The sequence below is a fragment of the Pyrus communis genome, chromosome 2 (assembly GCF_041283825.1).
Source record: "Pyrus communis isolate YQ-2024b chromosome 2, ASM4128382v1, whole genome shotgun sequence".
Lineage (NCBI taxonomy): Eukaryota > Viridiplantae > Streptophyta > Magnoliopsida > Rosales > Rosaceae > Pyrus > Pyrus communis.
In genome coordinates, this window is record NC_142566.1 from 3011174 (window position 1) to 3028792 (window position 17619).

General features: G+C 37.2%; 1 protein-coding gene across 1 annotated transcript; it reads left to right on the forward strand.

The window, feature by feature from the left end:
- The first annotated feature begins 14906 nt into the window (after positions 1-14906).
- LOC148698354 (uncharacterized) lies at positions 14907-16081 on the forward strand. The gene is made up of 2 exons (XM_088681424.1): positions 14907-15122; positions 15283-16081. The coding sequence occupies exon 2, from the start codon at positions 15284-15286 to the stop codon at positions 16040-16042; it is 759 nt and encodes a 252-aa protein (XP_088537550.1). The 5' UTR covers positions 14907-15122; position 15283; the 3' UTR covers positions 16043-16081.
- The last annotated feature ends 1538 nt before the right edge of the window (positions 16082-17619 follow it).

The following is a 17619-nucleotide window of genomic DNA, read 5'->3' on the forward strand; positions in this document are numbered from 1 at the left end:
TTTTCTTCAATAGGGTTTCTTGTATGCAAGTTTATCTGTTAAGGCAGATAGCCATTTTCTGCGAGATTGTTGAAGGAATACAAAGGCCGATAGCCATTCCTTTTTGTTGCGTGATTAGTTCTTGGTTGTTTGAGATTTGTGCACTCCATAAGGCCGATTGCCAAGAGTGTGTTGAATGCAATTTGTTTCCTCCATAAGGTCGATAGCATGAGTGAAAAGTTCTGTCTCAGAAATTGTGTGTTACTCCTTAAAGGCCGATAGCCGGAGTAACGTTCTTGACAAGTTTTGTTTGTTGTTATTGTGTGTAACTCCATTAAGGCCGATTGCCAGAGTGCAATTCTTGTTCCCTTTCTTCATTGAAGGCTGATTGCCAAAGAAGGTTGTGTTTCTTGATGTCTATGATTGTAAAGCTTGTTGTTTGATCATTCTCGATTGTGAAATATTGGAAACCTTGTCGCGAAGAAAACAGTTGCTACAGCGGTGTAGAAATCAGTTTGAGGGGCTGACATTCTTTGGGAAGTTGATTGATGAATGGTCTGCTTCAATCTCAAACTGGGAAATCCCAGTTGAGATTGAGGGGGGATGTTGACAATATTCAAAGGTTGTTAGAGTTGTTACCAAAATTAGTTAGTTAAATAGCTTAGGCTGCAAGCTAGTCAAGATGACTATATAAACTGTATTCTCATAGTTGTAACTATCAATTCAGTACCAATGTAATCAATTACTTTTTTTTTCTATCTCTCTCTCTCTCTCATTCCCTTCTCTCTTTTCTTCTCCGATACATGCTCTCTCTACATCTTTGTGTTTTCTGCATTTCTGTTAACATTGCATTGGTATTACATTGGCCAACGGGTCTTGAACCATTTGAATTACTAAAATTAGTATTACTAGAGACTCAGTGAAGCCTTGCGGACTTGTCTCAGTGAGTGACTTTAATATATGTGATATGGTGATTGCCCAATTCTTTACAGTAATATCCCTTGTGGATATGACTTGGTTTTATAAATGTGTTTTCTATTAAAATGTGATTCTTTTATAATTGGCCATTGATCTATTTTTATTAAATGTGATTTGATTCATGGATTGGGAAAATTTGTGGAAAAGTGATTCGAATTGCATATTGAAATGTTTTGTAAATTGAGGGCTAGTAGTGGACTATGACCCTGCTTGGTTAATCTGCATTGGGGGTCATTAGTGGTCCTGCTTGGTTAATCCGCATTGGGGGACCATCCTATATATGGATCGTGCTTGGTTAATCCGCGTTGGGCAATCCTTATGGCCATGTATGCTTAGGAGTGATAATGCTTGGTTAATCCGCATTGGGTAATCATTTCCTAACAGCTGTAGGAGTGACTCTGCTTGGTTAATCCGCATTGGGGGGTCACTGCTTACTTGGTTACTTTCTCAGGGGTGGCTCTGCTTGGTTAATCCACTTTTGGGGGCCACTTCCTGTTTGGTTACTTATGTAGGCTTTGGCCGAACTGACGTCCTTCTAGCCCTAGTTTTTATTGTATTTATGAACGATGGTTTGAGAATCTTGTGGATTGAATCAGAAAAACCTTTGGATGTCTGGATGACTCCCTCGGATTTCGCACTGACTTAATTATGATTTCATAAAATATGATTTTATATCTGAGGTTTATAGATTGTGATCGATGGTCTGTTTTTATTGAATATCACATACTTGTATTATGGCCGTGGAATGTGAGAAATGGATGAGTGGGCACTAAGACCCAATGTTTATGGGGAGAAGCCCTATGTGTGGGCTGCGAGAATAAATTATCGAAGTGATAAATATGTGTGATGTGCGTTGGCCAGGTATATTATAATCTTTTCCAGACCACTGGTCACTTATGTGGATAAAAGAAAAAGATGATGAAATCGTTGTTTCGCCAATGATGATTATGACTAGACATTTTCAAATCTTATGGCCATGATAATTATGGTTGAAAATTTTAATATTTATGAAAGTCATGATGATTTTATGAGCGGGAATGAAATCGCAACCCGAGGCTATGATTGGTTTAATATATAGTGGTGAATAATTGTGATTTGGAATTCCAATGCATTTGGCTGGAATTTCTGATATGTGATTTGCCAATTCTGATGGTTTGGCTTGAAATTCTAATATTTATTTGACCAATGAGGATTACGGCTGGAATTTATGATATTTGTTTTGCTAATGATGAGTATGGTGAAAATTTTCTGATGTTGATATCACCCGTGGGTGTGGCTAGAAATTTTGAGGAAGAATCGTGGTCACGGCTATGCATAGTCAATGATGGTAAGTGGTTTTACCAATGCTTGTGGTCATTATGCTAGTATTTATCTAGCCAATGGTAGATGTGGTTTGATAATCTGGTATTTATTTAGCCAATTCGGATTGCCACTTGATGTTTGATACATATTTTGCCAATTTGTATGGCTAGAATTTCTAATATTTATTTTGACAATAAATGTTGCTGGGAATCTGAGTGTATGGGTGAGAATCATGATGATCTATCCATTAATTTATTTATTTTGAGCTTGAATAAACTCGTAGACTGAGGTTATGATTTTATTCACTATAAATGGAATGATAGGGAAAGTTGTAATTATAAATTTGGTTGGTTTGGTTGCCAGAATCATGAGTTTATTGATGAATTCTTATTAAATGTGGCATTCTTTGTGCTTGTACCAAGATTTGGTACTGAGATCGTCTTGAAACGAAGATAATTGAAATTGTGAGTTGTGGTTCGATGTTATCGAACTTGAGGATAGTCAAATTCAAATATAATGAAAGTGTGAATGTCATTCTGGCATCGTTATCTGTTAAATATGTGGCATTGGTGAATATGGAATTGATACTGAAATTTTGAGGACAAAATTTTATAAGGGGGGAAGAATGTGAAATCTCGTTCTTGGATTTCACTGTTATAATCTACGTATTTGTATTATTAAGATTTTATATTATTTTTCGAGAATTTATATTAATTTATTTGAATTTAGATTTCAATTAAACTAGTTACGAAGAGTGAAGTTTGGAAAATTATTATTTACTCATTAACCTTTTGAGGTCACAAGTAGCGTTTTCGAATAGATCAGGAAACCACGAACGTATAGGCGAAAGCCGTTTGCGAGTCCAAATTTTAACGGTATAGTTATGGACGTTTGAAGTCGCGAAACTTTAGGTTGTGGAAATTATTTAATTTCCACTTTGAGGGTAATAGGCCCAAATATATAATTGGGTTAAGGGAACCGGCTATTAGGAGTAGAAAAAAAAGGGGGACAATCCAATGATTAGAGGAGGAGAAAGGACCAATAGGGGGTGGACATTTCTTTCCCCCATTTCTTGAACCTGTGTACTCCACTAGCCATTTTTCAAAAACCGGCCAACTTCAGGCCAATTTTCTACCATTTCTCAACTGATTTTCTTTCTCCTTCAACTGCAACCTGCTCAACTACCTTCCTCCTTCCATCTCCATCAAAAATGTTTTTAAGGTCTAATTCGGGTAGAACTCCACCTGAGAACCCGGGGGTTCTTGACGACGATTCGTCGTTCCAGTGAGCATCACCATTCACCATCACCCTTAATCAACTTCTATTGGACCCAAGAACAAGACCCAATCAGTTGTAGGGGCATTGGAACATCGAGGAAGTCGAATAGAAGAAGACCCATCTTAGGGTTTCCAGCGGGTTTGAGTGAATTTGGGGTTCTTCCTGGTTGAATTGAACTTCGGCTCAGGTATGAAAGTTGTTCATTTCATTGAACTCTACTTGCCTGTAAAAATTGGAAAATTTTAAAATAGTTGAATTTTTTTGGCTAGTCGGGGAGGCCAACCGCCACCGGCGGCGCATGATCAGTGGGTCTATATTGGTTAGATAGTGACTTGAATATATGAGATATGTTTATTATCTTAATTTCTTATATTAGTATCAATTGTGAATATGAATTGGTCTTATAAATTTGATTTCTATTGAAATATGATTTTTATATATTTAGCCATAGACCTATGCTTATTAAATAAGTTTTGGCTTGTGCACTGATGATGTTGTGATATATATGTGTTTAATTATATTTTTTATAATGTGATTGATAATTATGATGCATGTTATGAGAATTATGGGATTTAAATATTGTTTGATAATTATTTGGATATGATTGCCAACTGAATACCTATTTGAACTTGGCATTACTACGTAGCATGAGATGGAGATGGAAGTCAGGAGATGAGTTAGGTAATTATATTAGATTTTTAGTAAAAATAGTAATTAAGGGAATTCCTTGTAAGTAAAATTTCGTCAAATCCCAAAGAGACTTTTAAGAAAAAAATATGGAGTACTTGGAGCTAATTAGTTTGTAGGTACAATTCCGTCCAAAGAGACTTTAAGAAAAAATATAGAGTATTTGGAGCTAACAGAAGATATGACTCAAAACCAAGCATAGTGACGTTTTAGGATTTATATAGTAGACCCTACTTAATGGAATAAAACTTGATTGTTGTATAATACAAATAATAACCATATATAACTTTAACCATACATTTAAGTTCTAATGTGTTATCTAGTACTAAAAGTGATTAAAAACCCCATTATCCCTAAATCGGACACAAGCATATAAAATTGTAGTCACCTATTCACCAACCCCACCTTTTACGCCTCTTTCCTTGATAATAAAAACAAGGGAGCTTTAATGAACAGGGCTTGAGCCAACAAATATTTAACCAAAAACCATCACAAAATGTTATTTAACCAAAAGGGCTTAAAGTTTAATAAAAAATCATCCAAACCTATTGTCCACGGGTCAAACTTATAAGCCCAACCTACTACATATCTACACTTCCGTAAATACTCCTAAATGATTTGATATTGTCTTGACTCTTCACCAAACTCAACCTAGCATGAAACCACCATAATAACTCTATGTCTTCCTATCAAATCGAATTCCCCCATTTCAAAAACAACCAAATCAAAGTTCAAATCAAAGTTGAAAAAGGAAGCATTCATCGAAACAAAGCTGCCGAAACAAGTTCAAAGAAGTTTAATGGCAGAAACCAGCGAAAAAGTGTTTGCGAAAAAAAAAAGAACCAAAACACAAAACTATTTATGGATAACCCAAAACATAACACTGTTTTTGGAAAAAAAAATCAGATACAGTGTCGCACAAACAAACACTATATCTGGAAAGAAAAGAACCAAAATCCAGAAACAGTGGCTTAAATTCCAGAAACAGTGACTCAAATTCCAGAAACAGTGAATTTGTTCCAGAAACAGTCGAAGGTTTTCCTTTCTTTTATGCATCGGTCGATTATATTTATGAAACAGGGTGCTTATTTTGCTTTGAATCCAAATACAGTGAATTTCACTATTTCTTTTCTAGCTTACATTTGAGAAATAGTGTGTCTATTTCATTTGGATCCAGAAACAATGACTTAGATTCTGGAAACAGTGTTACTTAAAATCTAGAAACAGTTTATTTTTATAGTCTAGAAACAGTGATCCGTCGTTATTATTGAATAACATGCAGATCTCAAATTTATTTTCTGGAGAAACAAACGATGAACTCCATTAACGATGAAAAATTGAAAAAACAGTACCTCGAATTCACTATAAATAATAACGACGATCACATTTCAACGAAATAATACAAAATATAAATTAAATAGCATGAGGATCTATATTTTTGTTTCAAAGAACAAGAAGAAGGTCTGCAAAACAATGATGAACTCCATTAACGACGAAAATCTGGAACTCAACCTAAAAAAGTTAGGGGTAAAATTGACAAATCATAATTTATTATAGTTGAGCCATTTTTAGTTGGACTACTTTAATATGGGCCTTGTAGTAATCATTAAACAGAACTTATAACATGGTTTTTTTTAATTTTTTTTTATTAAAACTAAAACTTTTCAAGTCATTTTCATTAGTTTACCTTAAAAACAATTCTCTTAACCCCTTCAACTCAACGGAAAAGGATCCTCACCAGATCCTTTTTCTGGGGATCCTAGGGATCACGTAATTGTGACCGTTCATCGTACATCGTGTGGTCAATTTTCATTAGGTACAATTTATATTTAATTTTAAATTTTAAATTTTGAAATGATTTCTAACCGCACGATATACGATGAACGATCACGATCACGAGATCCCTAAATCCCTAAAAAAAGGATCCGACGAGGATCCTTTTCCTAACGAAACCACCATTTGGCACCAAGGTAATTTTTCGTTTATAAATTTCTGCTCAAAAGTAAGACTATCGATTACTGTTTTCCTCTGGTATTGTATTTGAGTGAATGGTCCCCACCAGGACTTGTGAAGCACAATGCTTTCTTCTGGATTTCTTAGCTTTATGTAGCCTCTTTAGCTTGTGTGTGACATGTTAGCAGTGGCGAAGTTATATAGGGGTAAGGAGGGACGACCTTCTCTCCTATTGTAGGAAATCAAGTCTAGGAGTGGTGGTTTCGTTCCCTCTGGTAGTTTCGAAAATGCCTAGTTGTGCGGTGGTTTCATCTGTGTTCATCTGAGTTTGTTGCTGGTGCGAAGCTCTACAACATTTGGTTTTTTTTTTTTTTTTTTTAAAGCCAGGCCAAATGACACCGTTTCGTCTTGGTTAGAAAAATTTAAAATATTCCATTGGTGAACGACATCGTTATAGAATTTAAAAGTAAAATTAATTAGAGAGCAGCAGAACAGATCCATTTGGCCCCCTCCTTCCCTTGCTTACTTTAAGGCTTCAAGCCTTCAAGCCCTCCAAGCCGTAAGCAACCAGCCTCCAGCCGCCATTCTTGGACCCCTTCTCTTAATTTTTAGATAAAGTTTCTAATATCCAAATTTATATTAGCCTCAACCCTAATTGCTTATTTAATAGTAAATTTTATTTAGTTGATATAGAATCATAGACTAAATAATCAATATGGTTATTACTTAAAATAAAAATTGAATTCTTGATTATTAATGAATTGATCATCGATATTGATTAATTAAATTGAATTTTTGTTTAATGAATAATTTATATGATTCTTGGTATTGATTAAGAATCTAAGACTTTTTTTTTCCTGTATTATACAGTTACGTAATAGAACAATACTATAAGAAACAATGCTTCAATCCTCCTCCAAATATTCCAAGTCGTCATCCTTCAAATATTCCGAGTAATCCTCTTCGACTATTCCGAGTAGCTCCCAACAAAGTAAGGTCATTGAGCTGGATGAAATATTGGCTAATCTTTTTGAACCTTGCACTCTTTTAAGTTCGCCCAACCCGCCACTTAATACTACAGTCTAGTGGTATTCCTCTTCACTTATGAGTGAGAGAACTTAGGTTTGATTCTTGCCAAAGGAAAATTTGAAGCACATTATTGCTAGCCCATTGTGAGGCTTAATCCACTCTCACCCCCTTAGTGTAGATAATATCATTTGTTTCAAAAAAAAAAAAAAAAAAAAAAATTCACCCCTCTCCCTGACTATTCCTGCCTTCACCACTGAATGTTAGCTGCCTCATCTCCATCCACTTTTGGAGCCGGTTGTTTATTTAGCTTTTGGTCTCTCGCTGTTCTTGTATATTTGTTCTGGTTGGTTTATGTTGTTGCCTTTTAATGAAAATTTTCCTTGACGAAAAAAAGAAAAATGTATGAGGAGAAGCCTTAAAGAAAAATGTATGAGGAGAAGCCTTAAAGAAAAATTCTTAATTTGTTTACTCTAACTTGGCAAAAGGATATGTTTGTCAAAGTGTTTGAGCAAAGATTTCAAGAAAAATTCATAATCGGTTTACTCTAACTTGGCAACAAGGTGACACAGGCGATAAATATTGAATTTAATACTGACTGAGTGGTCATTATTGTACTGGATTCCAAGCGTCTTATTATTGTTGGAATAGAATCTCGTATAAAATATGACAACATTCATCAGTTTCTCAAGAACAATAGGCTTCCTGGTACATTGGCCGAAAACATGCCAAATAAAAAAAGTGTTATGTTGGATGAGAAGGAACCAAGCTCCTCATATATATACGTTTTTCTTGTTTCACTGATCACTCATTTGTAAATTGTCTTTTCTTTTTTTTGTTTGTACTCCTTAAACTCATGTAGGCGAATGCCAACACAACACGGCATATGGTAGCGATATTGACAGATGACTATATAAGAAAACACAACATGGAACATATTGCACACTTATTCTTTGGATTCTGATGAGAGATATGAAATAGATTTTTATTCTAAACTGTACAATGTAATTCCAATTAATTTTAATAATTTTATTGTTTATTTTTTATGTGAAGAAACATGAGATTTATCTAGTTAGATTTTGAACTAGGGCTGGGTTCCGTTCGAAACGGTTCGATTTTTTACCAAAAACGAAACCGAACCGAAATTTCGGTTCAATTCGGTTCGGTTTGGTTCAATCTTTTTTGGTTAGATTTCGGTTTATTTTCGGTTTTGTCCATGATTTTTTTTTTTTTAATCTGGAAGAAATCTACAATGATTGAGTAGTGAAGATGCAGAAACTTCTGCATCAAATGAAAACAAATTGGGATGATCGACCATGGATCTGACATTATTGGGTGTCGGTGCGCCTTTCTTATTATGGATTTGAGAGCTCTCACGGAGAAAACGCATGCATGTGTTAAATCTTTGATTTTTCCATGAAAATAAACCCAATAGAACTAAATAGCTACCAGGAGAGATTTTTACCTTGGGGGTTTATTTTTAGTCCCAAACCTCTCGTCAGCCATGGCAACACTTATGCATCTGTTGCCAAATTGGAAGATTATAATATGCAAAACCCCAACAAAATAATTAAAAGAAAAACCCATTTTAATTTAGAAAATCACAATATAAATCATATTCGTTTTGATTCGAAAATTATATGTAAGAGATCGGAAAACCTGAATTAGAATCTCCCAATTCGTAAGGGTTCCGATTCTAAAGGGGGGGGGGGAGGAAATGATAGTTTGGAAGAAGAAATCCGCGAGGAGGACAGGAGAAGACTGGAGAGAGTGATTTGGAGGAAGAGAGGAAGGGGAGAGAGAGAGAGAGAGAGAGAGAGAATGAGGAAGCAAAGGCAAAGACTCAGGGAGGAAGCAGCGGAGGGGAGAAAGAGAGTTTGAGAAAAGGTGAAAAACTGAAATTGGAGTGTGAGTGATGGCTAGGGTTTGTAACTTAAGAAATTTTATAAAGCGTTAAATATTAGAAACCTATAAATAAATTACCGGTACAACTATAACAACACAAAGCTTACAGTCAAGTTGCAACTACCCAACCTGGAGGTCACGCCAACATGTTTTTGATTATTTATATATGATTTTTTTTTCAGTTCGGTTTGGTTTCTGGACCTTAAAAACCGAAATTGAATTGGCCAGATTTGGTTCGGTTCAGTTTTGGCAGTTTCGGTTCAGTTTTTTTTTCGATTTGGTACGGTTTTCAGTTTTTTGAACCCACCCCTACTTTGAACTAATACGAAAGATTGAGGACCATGGAACCATTGGCTTCGGAAGACATGGAGCGGATGTTTTTCTGGAGCAAAGTAATGTTTTCTTAGTGATTACGGTTTTGATTTTCTTAGGTTATAGTAGATCAAAACCTTAAAGACTAAGAAATTCTTACATTACTCTCAAGACAACATTGTCTCTATGTCTTCCGAAACCGATAGTTCCATGTTCCTCAGTCTCTCGCATTACTTCATAGTATCTAACTCAATAAATCTGAGATTTTCTTCACCTAAAGAACAAACAAAAAAATTATAAAATTAATTTGATTACTGTACAGTTTAAATTAAAAATCCATTTCATACATCTCCCAAAAATCCAACGAATAAATGTGAAATATGTTTCATGTTGTTTTCCTTATATAGTCATCTTTCAATGTGGCTATCATATGTGGTGTTGCGTCGACATTCCACTACATGAGATAAAGACATATTAACAAAAAGAGAAGAGTATTTACATATGTGTGATCATTGAAACAAGAAACAACATATATGAACGGCTTGTTTTCTCCTCATCCAACATATTGTACACTTCTTTGTTATTTGGAACGGTTACCAAAAAGCCTATTGTTGGAAACTGATGATTCATATTTTATAGGAGATTCTAGTCTAACAATAGTAAGGCACTTGGAACAAGAAAGAAGAAACAACATATATGAGTGGCTTGTTTTATCCTCATCCAACATATTGTACACTGCTTTTGGAACGGTTACCAAGAAGCCTATAGTTGGAAACGGATGATTCATATTTTATAGGAGATTCTAGTCTAGCAATAGTAAGACAGACCTGACTTCTCTCCCCTTCCACTTTCCATACACTTCCATCTCGTTTTATTTGTGCGGTCATGGTTAAGCCACATCAACATTTTATATTACTATTGCTTTTTATCTTCTTATCTCTATAAAAAAAAAAATCAATATAAAATGTTGACGTGACTTAACCGTGACCGTACAAAATAGGAGGGGATGGGACTGTATGGGAAGTGGGAGGGCAGAGAAGCCAGGTCCTAGTAAGACACTTGGAATCCAGTCCAAGAATGACTCATCCATCAACATAAAATCCAATGTTTATTGCTTGCTAAGTTGGAGTAAATAGATTAAGAAATTTTCCACAAGGCTTCCTTTTTTTTTTGAAAGACTGGATAAATTCAACATCAGGGCAAAAGCCAACAGAACAAAGAAAGCCCACCAGAGGGGCAAACACAGCAAAACAAAGAAAAAGGACGTGAGAGGCCTAACAGAGAAAAGATGTTGCCACAAAGGCAAAACGCTAACCCAACACACACCCACAAAACCAAAAAACCATTACAGAGGGCAAGGAAGCCCATCCTTGTTGAGAATGTGAATCAATGAAGATAGGGGTCTTCTGACCTAAGTGGTGCCGCACATCTCCATGTTTTTCCTCGGTGCCAGATGGTCCGCCAACTAATTGGCCGATCTTAGACCAACGATAGCCTTGAAAAGAGTTCCCCAAACTCAAAATAGCATCTAAGATTGGAAACAATTCCCAGCTGCCCTTAGAAATTTTGCCCTATAAGGAAGAGATCATCTCAAGCGAATCAGATTCCGCCACAACCCACCTAAAACCTAGCACCGCTGCCAGTTCACAACCCCTAAGCATTGCCATTGCCTCCGCAAACACCACCGACCGAGCCACAAGAGAAAGCTTATGAGCTGCCAAGAAAAGACCATCATGATCCCGCAACACTGCAGCCAAAGTAGCCTTACGATCCAGCTAGAACCAACTGGCATCCACATTAAGTTTAATGTAGGGAGCGGTTAGGGGAGACCAATAAGGATCCGGAGTGGAGGAAACATGGGGTGAGCTGGATCGGGGGACTTGCGCCTCCAGGAAATAACCCAAGGAGAAGGAAATAGAATGTAGCATTTGGGAAGGAACAATTGGTGAACCATTAAAGATCAAATTACACCTGGCCTTCCAAATATGCCAGTATAGAAAACAATCACAGTGAAAATCCTCGATCTATCCTGCGGGTGACACGTCACCTGAATCATATCCCAAACCCAAAGTTTAATGAAGAAAACCCTTATCAACCAATCTTAGACCAAGCGGACCGCCAAACCATATAGGCTCCACCCAAGGACACCACAAGAGCATATGCAGCACAGATTCCTCCTGATTTTGACAAACTGGACACAAAGAAGAAGAGGTAGACCTGCGTTGGAATAATCCCTTCTGAGTTGCCAGAGCCTTTCGTGCAACTCGCCAAATGAAAGTGCAAATCTTTGGTGATGCGTTAATAGCCCAAATAACTTTCCATATCAAGAACTTCGTGTTATTAGAATGCAAAGATTGAAATGCTCCCACCGTCACATGCGAGGAATGAATCCAGTGATAACCTAACCGAATCAAATACTATCCATTTCTACCCGCAGGCCAAATCAATCGGTCCCTGCGGGAGCAATTACCCAGAGGAATATCACAAATGGCTTTTATCTCCACCTCAGGAATGAACGGACGTAGAAAATCAATGTCCCAAGATCTAGTACTCGGACAAATAAGGGAAGAGACCCTCGTATTCATAGTTATATAAGTGGGGCAACGGGGAGTAGGATGACCAAGAGGAAGCGAGGGCAACCACCTATCAATCCAGAGCTGAGTGTCCCTGCCATCCAAAATTTACGAATGGGCCCCAACTTTGAGGATATCCCGACCCACAAGAAGGATAGCCCAAGCCCACGAGGCTCGACTTCCCAATTTAACATCAAAGAAAGATGAATAAGTAAAATAACGTGCCTTAATAGTCCGAGCCCACAGGGAATGCGGGTTATGAATTAAACGCCAACATTGTTTTACAAGCAAAGCATCATTGAAATCCTAGAAATTCCGAAATCCTAAACCCCCTCGCACACTTGGGTAGCCCCATTTTATCCCAACTCACCCAATGGATTTTATCAAGTCCTCTAGAATCACCCCACCAAAATCCCGCAGCCAAAGAATCCAGGTCCTTACAAACAGCAGTAGGGAATTTAAAAAGATTCATTGGGTAAGTTGGGATAGCTTGAACCACAGACTTGATTAAAACTTCATTTCTCGCAAGTGAAAGAGCGGACTGTTTGCACCCCTGAATCTTGCCCAAAACTCTCCCTTTCATATAGGCAAGGCTTTGACGCTTAGATTTCCCTTAAATGGTTGGCAACCCGAGATAAATTCCCGGGTTAAACACCGAAGGCATTCCCAACATGGAACTAAGTTGTGATCGCAACTAAGTAGGAGCATTCCTACCGAAGTAAACACTAGATTTGCTAATATTCACCAGCTGCCCTGAGGCCAGACAATATCTGTTAAGAATATGCTGAATATTTTCACAATTCCGACAATTTACCTGGAGAAAAAGAAGGGTATCATCCGCAAAAAGTAGATGCGAAATATTGGGACCATGCTGATTCATTTTAACACCAGTAATAAGCCCATCATCCACGCCACACTGAATAAGCCGGGAGAGGACATCGCTAACCAAAAGAAACAAATAAGGAGAAAGAGCGTCACCTTGACGGATTCCACGAGAAGGGGAAAACCAATGGCTAGGCTAACCATTTATCAAAACCGTGAACTCCACAGTTCTCACACAGTTATCAGATTGGACCACTACCTACAAAAACCCAACTTCATCAAGACCGCTTCCAAGAAATCCCATTCAACTCGATCATAAGCCTTATGCATATCCAATTTTATACACATTTCAACCTTCGCCTTTGCTTTGCGGAGTTTCAAAAAATGGAACAATTCATGAGCAATCGTAATGTTCTCCTGAATTTGCCTATCAGCAATAAAGGCATTTTGCATAGGTGAAATTAACTGAGGAAGCAATGGTTTTAAACGATTCGCCAAAACCTTAGATAAGATCTTAAAAGAGAAATTACAAAAACACTAGATAAACATATCATATTGGTAAGTTAGAGTAAATAAACTAAAAATTTGTCTTTGATGCTTCCTTAAACACTTAATAAACATATAATGTTGCTAAGTTAGAGTAATTAAGCTAAGAGCTTTTCTTTAAGGCTTTTCCTCAAACACATCATAAACAAATTTTGTTTTTTCCAATCAAAGCAAATTTTGAAGAAAGGCTAAAAGGCAGCTAACAGATATCAACCATAACAAAGATACAACCAATTACAACAGCGAAGAGACCAAAACTTAAACAAACAATCGGCTCCAAAGTACATAAAACTAATTACAATAATGAAGAGACCAGAAGCTAAACAACCAACCAACTCCAAAAGCAGATAGAGATGAGACACCTAACAAGCCACACCCAAGCAAGAAAAAGTCTATTTCTCTCCGGTTCTGGTGAGAGCACTTCTCTCTTTTTGAGAGTTTCTTCCGCCGTCTGTGCGAGTCTCACTTCTGTTTTCGGTTTCCCTCTTGTCGCCGGCCCTAGCTATGGCTAGGGTTGGTGGCAACCCCCTGTTTTTTCTTTTTCTTTTATTCTTTTTGCGTTTTTCCCTGGTTTTGTTCCCGGTCTCTCATCCTCCATCCCCTCTTCCTGTCAATTTTACCAATATGAGCCCCAAACTCCGATTCCCTTTCGATCCTTCCATCTTCGTCTCTTCCTACTTCGTTTCCTTCCATCCTTTTCAGACCACTTCTCTCATTCCCTTCACGAAACCACATTGTGTACTCCCATCTCTTTACTGTGGTGTGTCACAGGTTGATTGGAAGGTGAGTAGAGCTCTGGCTCGGGTGTTCGCACCACCTCCTTCCTCGTCTTTGCCTTTCTTGGCTCTGTCTCTGGTGGGTTATGTTTTCCCATTGAATTCCCTGGTTTTGTGGGAGTGGCTTTTGTGGTGTTGTTTGCAGGGCGCTGGAGCAATGGTTTCCTTCCTTCCAGGGGTTTTGGTTGGTTGGTTTGCTGGGTAGCTGGTGATGGTGGCTTTGGAGATTTATGGTGACCGGGGGGGGGGGTGGGGGTTGCACGGTTCTAGGGTGTTCTGGATGTGTTTGTGTTTGTACTGGGCCCCACCTTGTACTTGTTTTGGGCTCTTTGGTGTGTGCTTTTGAGGTCCAATGTTTTGTTTTGTTTTGTTTTGTAGTTATGTAGTTAGTGGACTTCTTTGTATCTTTGCTTGGCCTTTGGCTCTGGAATAAAATGTCTAATTTTCCAAAAGAAAATACTAAATAAATAAATAAAAGACAAGCCACACCCAAGCCTAAGAGACAACAGAAGGCTTAAAAAGGAGAAGGAATTTAGAAGAAAGTATTCTGCCTTGGGCCTTGGGGCACTTGGGGCTTTGGAATTTAAAATTAATCAGATTTATTAATTTTAATTTTCGGATTAAGTTTTTTAATTAATTTATTAATTAAAAAACGTTTTGATTAAAAGACACAGCTATTAGAAAGAGTTGTGTGCTTTCAAATACACTGAACAGGTATTTGAAAGGGTGTGAAACAGCCTATATATTTGCAATCACAGTATCCAAGTGATCATTATCTTTTCTTCCTCCTTATCTTCCGTACAAAATTTCCAGAGAGTAAACACACAAAGCAATTCGCTAGAGTTCTATAATCCAGTGCCGGTTGTAGAATTTGGTAGTTGTATCCTGGTCGAGCAGACGTTGTAGAACCACAAGCACAAGAGTGGGACGAAAATACTGTTCGAAGGACATAGCTTTTACGCTAGCCTCTACCTTCTGTGATCAAGTTAGTATCATTGTATTTTTATATTAGTTTATGTATTTGTTGTATAATTTCATTCTGCACATCAAGTATATTTGGTAAATAAAATATTAGAATTTCAAGTTCTGTTTATTTCTGTTATTTTTGTTTATTTCTGAATTGTTCTCCAACAATCTTCGAACAGTATGGAACAATCGGGAACTAAACCTCATTCTGAGAAGCCTGAGAAATTTAAGGGCGGAGACTTCAAAAGATGGCAGCAGAAAATGCTGTTCTATTTGACAACCATGAATTTGGCTAATGTTCTGCGCGAGACTGTACCTACTGCAGATGGGGAAAATATTTTTTCTGCAGAAACTTTAACGGCTATAGATGCCTGGAATCATAATGATTTCCTCTGCAGAAACTATATTCTCAATGCATTAGATGATTCATTGTATGATGTCTATGTAGTATGCAAAACAGCCAAGGAACTTTGGGAATCACTTGAGAAAAAATATAAAACCGAGGATGCTGGTTCGAAGAAATTTGTCGTGGGCAAATTTTTGGACTACAAAATGGTGGATTCCAAGTCCGTTGTTTCTCAAACTGAAGATCTCCAGAAAATCATCCATGACATTCATGTTGAAGGGATGATAATCAATGAGTCTTTCCAAGTGGCGTCCTTTATAGAAAAACTGCCACCTTCTTGGAAAGAGTTCAAGAATTATCTCAAGCACAAACGTAAGGAGATGACGCTTGAGGATCTCATTGTCAGGCTGAGGATAGAGGAAGATAACAGAAAGAATGAGAAAGGCCTGGTTTCGAGTATGGAAGCCAAGGCGAATGTTGTTGAAGGAAGTTCATCAAAGCAAAGGCCGAAGTTCCAGAAAACTAAGAAGAAGGAAAAACACTTTGTCCCTGGTGCGAAAGGCAAAGACTTCAAGAAAATCAAGGGAAGTTGATGGGTTTGTGGAAAGCAAGGCCATAGGGCTTAAGAATGTCGCCATCGAAGGGATCAAGGTCCTAGAAATCAAGGCAACAACAACCGCGCAAACCTGATTGAAAACAATGTGGATGCCTTAGCTGCAATGATTTCTGAAATCAACCTTGTGTCTGATCACGCTGATTGGTGGATAGATATCGGTGCAACTCGCCATGTGTGTGGTGACAGAAATATGTTTTCTTCGTACCAGAAAATCGAAGGAAATGAGCAGCTGTTTATGGGAAATGCATCTACATCTGTTATGGCTGGAATAGGGAAATGTGTTCTGAAATTCACTTCTGGAAAGGAATTAACCCTCCTTGACGTGCTGTATGTCCCCGATATAAGGAAGAATCTTGTTTCTGGTCCTATCCTTAGTAATAAAGGATTCAAACTAGTTTTTGAGTCCAATAAGTTTGTACTAACTAAAGGGGGAATGTTTGTAGGGAAGGGTTACCTTGCTGATGGATTATTCAAACTAAATGTACTTGCTAATGCTATGAATGAAATAAATAATGCTTCTGCTTATATTGTTGATTCGTCTAATTTATAGCACTCTAGGTTAGGACATGTAAATTTCCGTTCACTTTTTAGAATGCATAATTTAGGTTTGCTGCCCAAAATTGATTATCTAGATAATGTTAAATGTGAGACTTGTACAGAATCGAAATTTGCGAGTCAAAGCTTTAAATCAGTGCATGAAAAGTCCAATGATTTATTAGATTTAATTCATAGTGACTTGTGTGATTTTAGATCATATCCAACTCGTGGTGGAAAGAACTATTATGTAACATTTATAGATGATTTCAGTAAGTATTGTTATGTTTATTTACTTCATAGTAAAGATGAGACCTTGGATATGTTTAAGACATATAAGGCAGAAGTTGAGAATCAACTTAACAAGAAGATTAAAGTCTTAAGGTCCGATAGGGGAGGAGAATATGAGTCTCATGCCTTTGCTGAATTTTGTGCCACACATGGCATAATTCATCAAACAACAGCCCCTTATACACCGCAACAAAACGGTGTTGCTGAACGGAAAAATAGGACTTTTAAAGACATGATCAATTCTATGTTGAATAGCTCTGGGCTTCCACACAATTTGTGGGGTGAAGCTTTACTTACTGCAAATAAAATTTTGAATCGAATTCCACCTAAAACGAGAAAGGAGTCACCATATGAATTATGGAAAGGAAGAACCCCAACGTTTAAATTGCTTAAAGTGTGGGGTTGCCTGGCAAAAGTACAAGTCCCATTGCCAAAGAGAACAAAATTAGGGCCTAAAACTATAGATTGTGTTTTTATTGGTTTTGCATCTAATAGTTCAGCTTATAGATTCTTAGTTTTTCACTTCGAAGTCAGTGATATACATGTCAATACTATTATAGAATCTATAAATGCAATATTTTTTGAGGATATATTTCCATACAAAATAGGCAAGTCTAATTTATTGAAAAAGAGATTACATGATGATGTATCTGAGGTCAATGACGAACCTAGAGAACATGATGATGGTTCATCCTTGTCTAGAGTTCAACAAGAAGAAGAACTTGAACC

Excerpts from the sequence above, each read along its gene's own strand:
- LOC148698354 (XM_088681424.1), top strand. The coding sequence starts at position 15,284 with ATGGAACAATCGGGAACTAAACCTCATTCTGAGAAGCCTGAGAAATTT.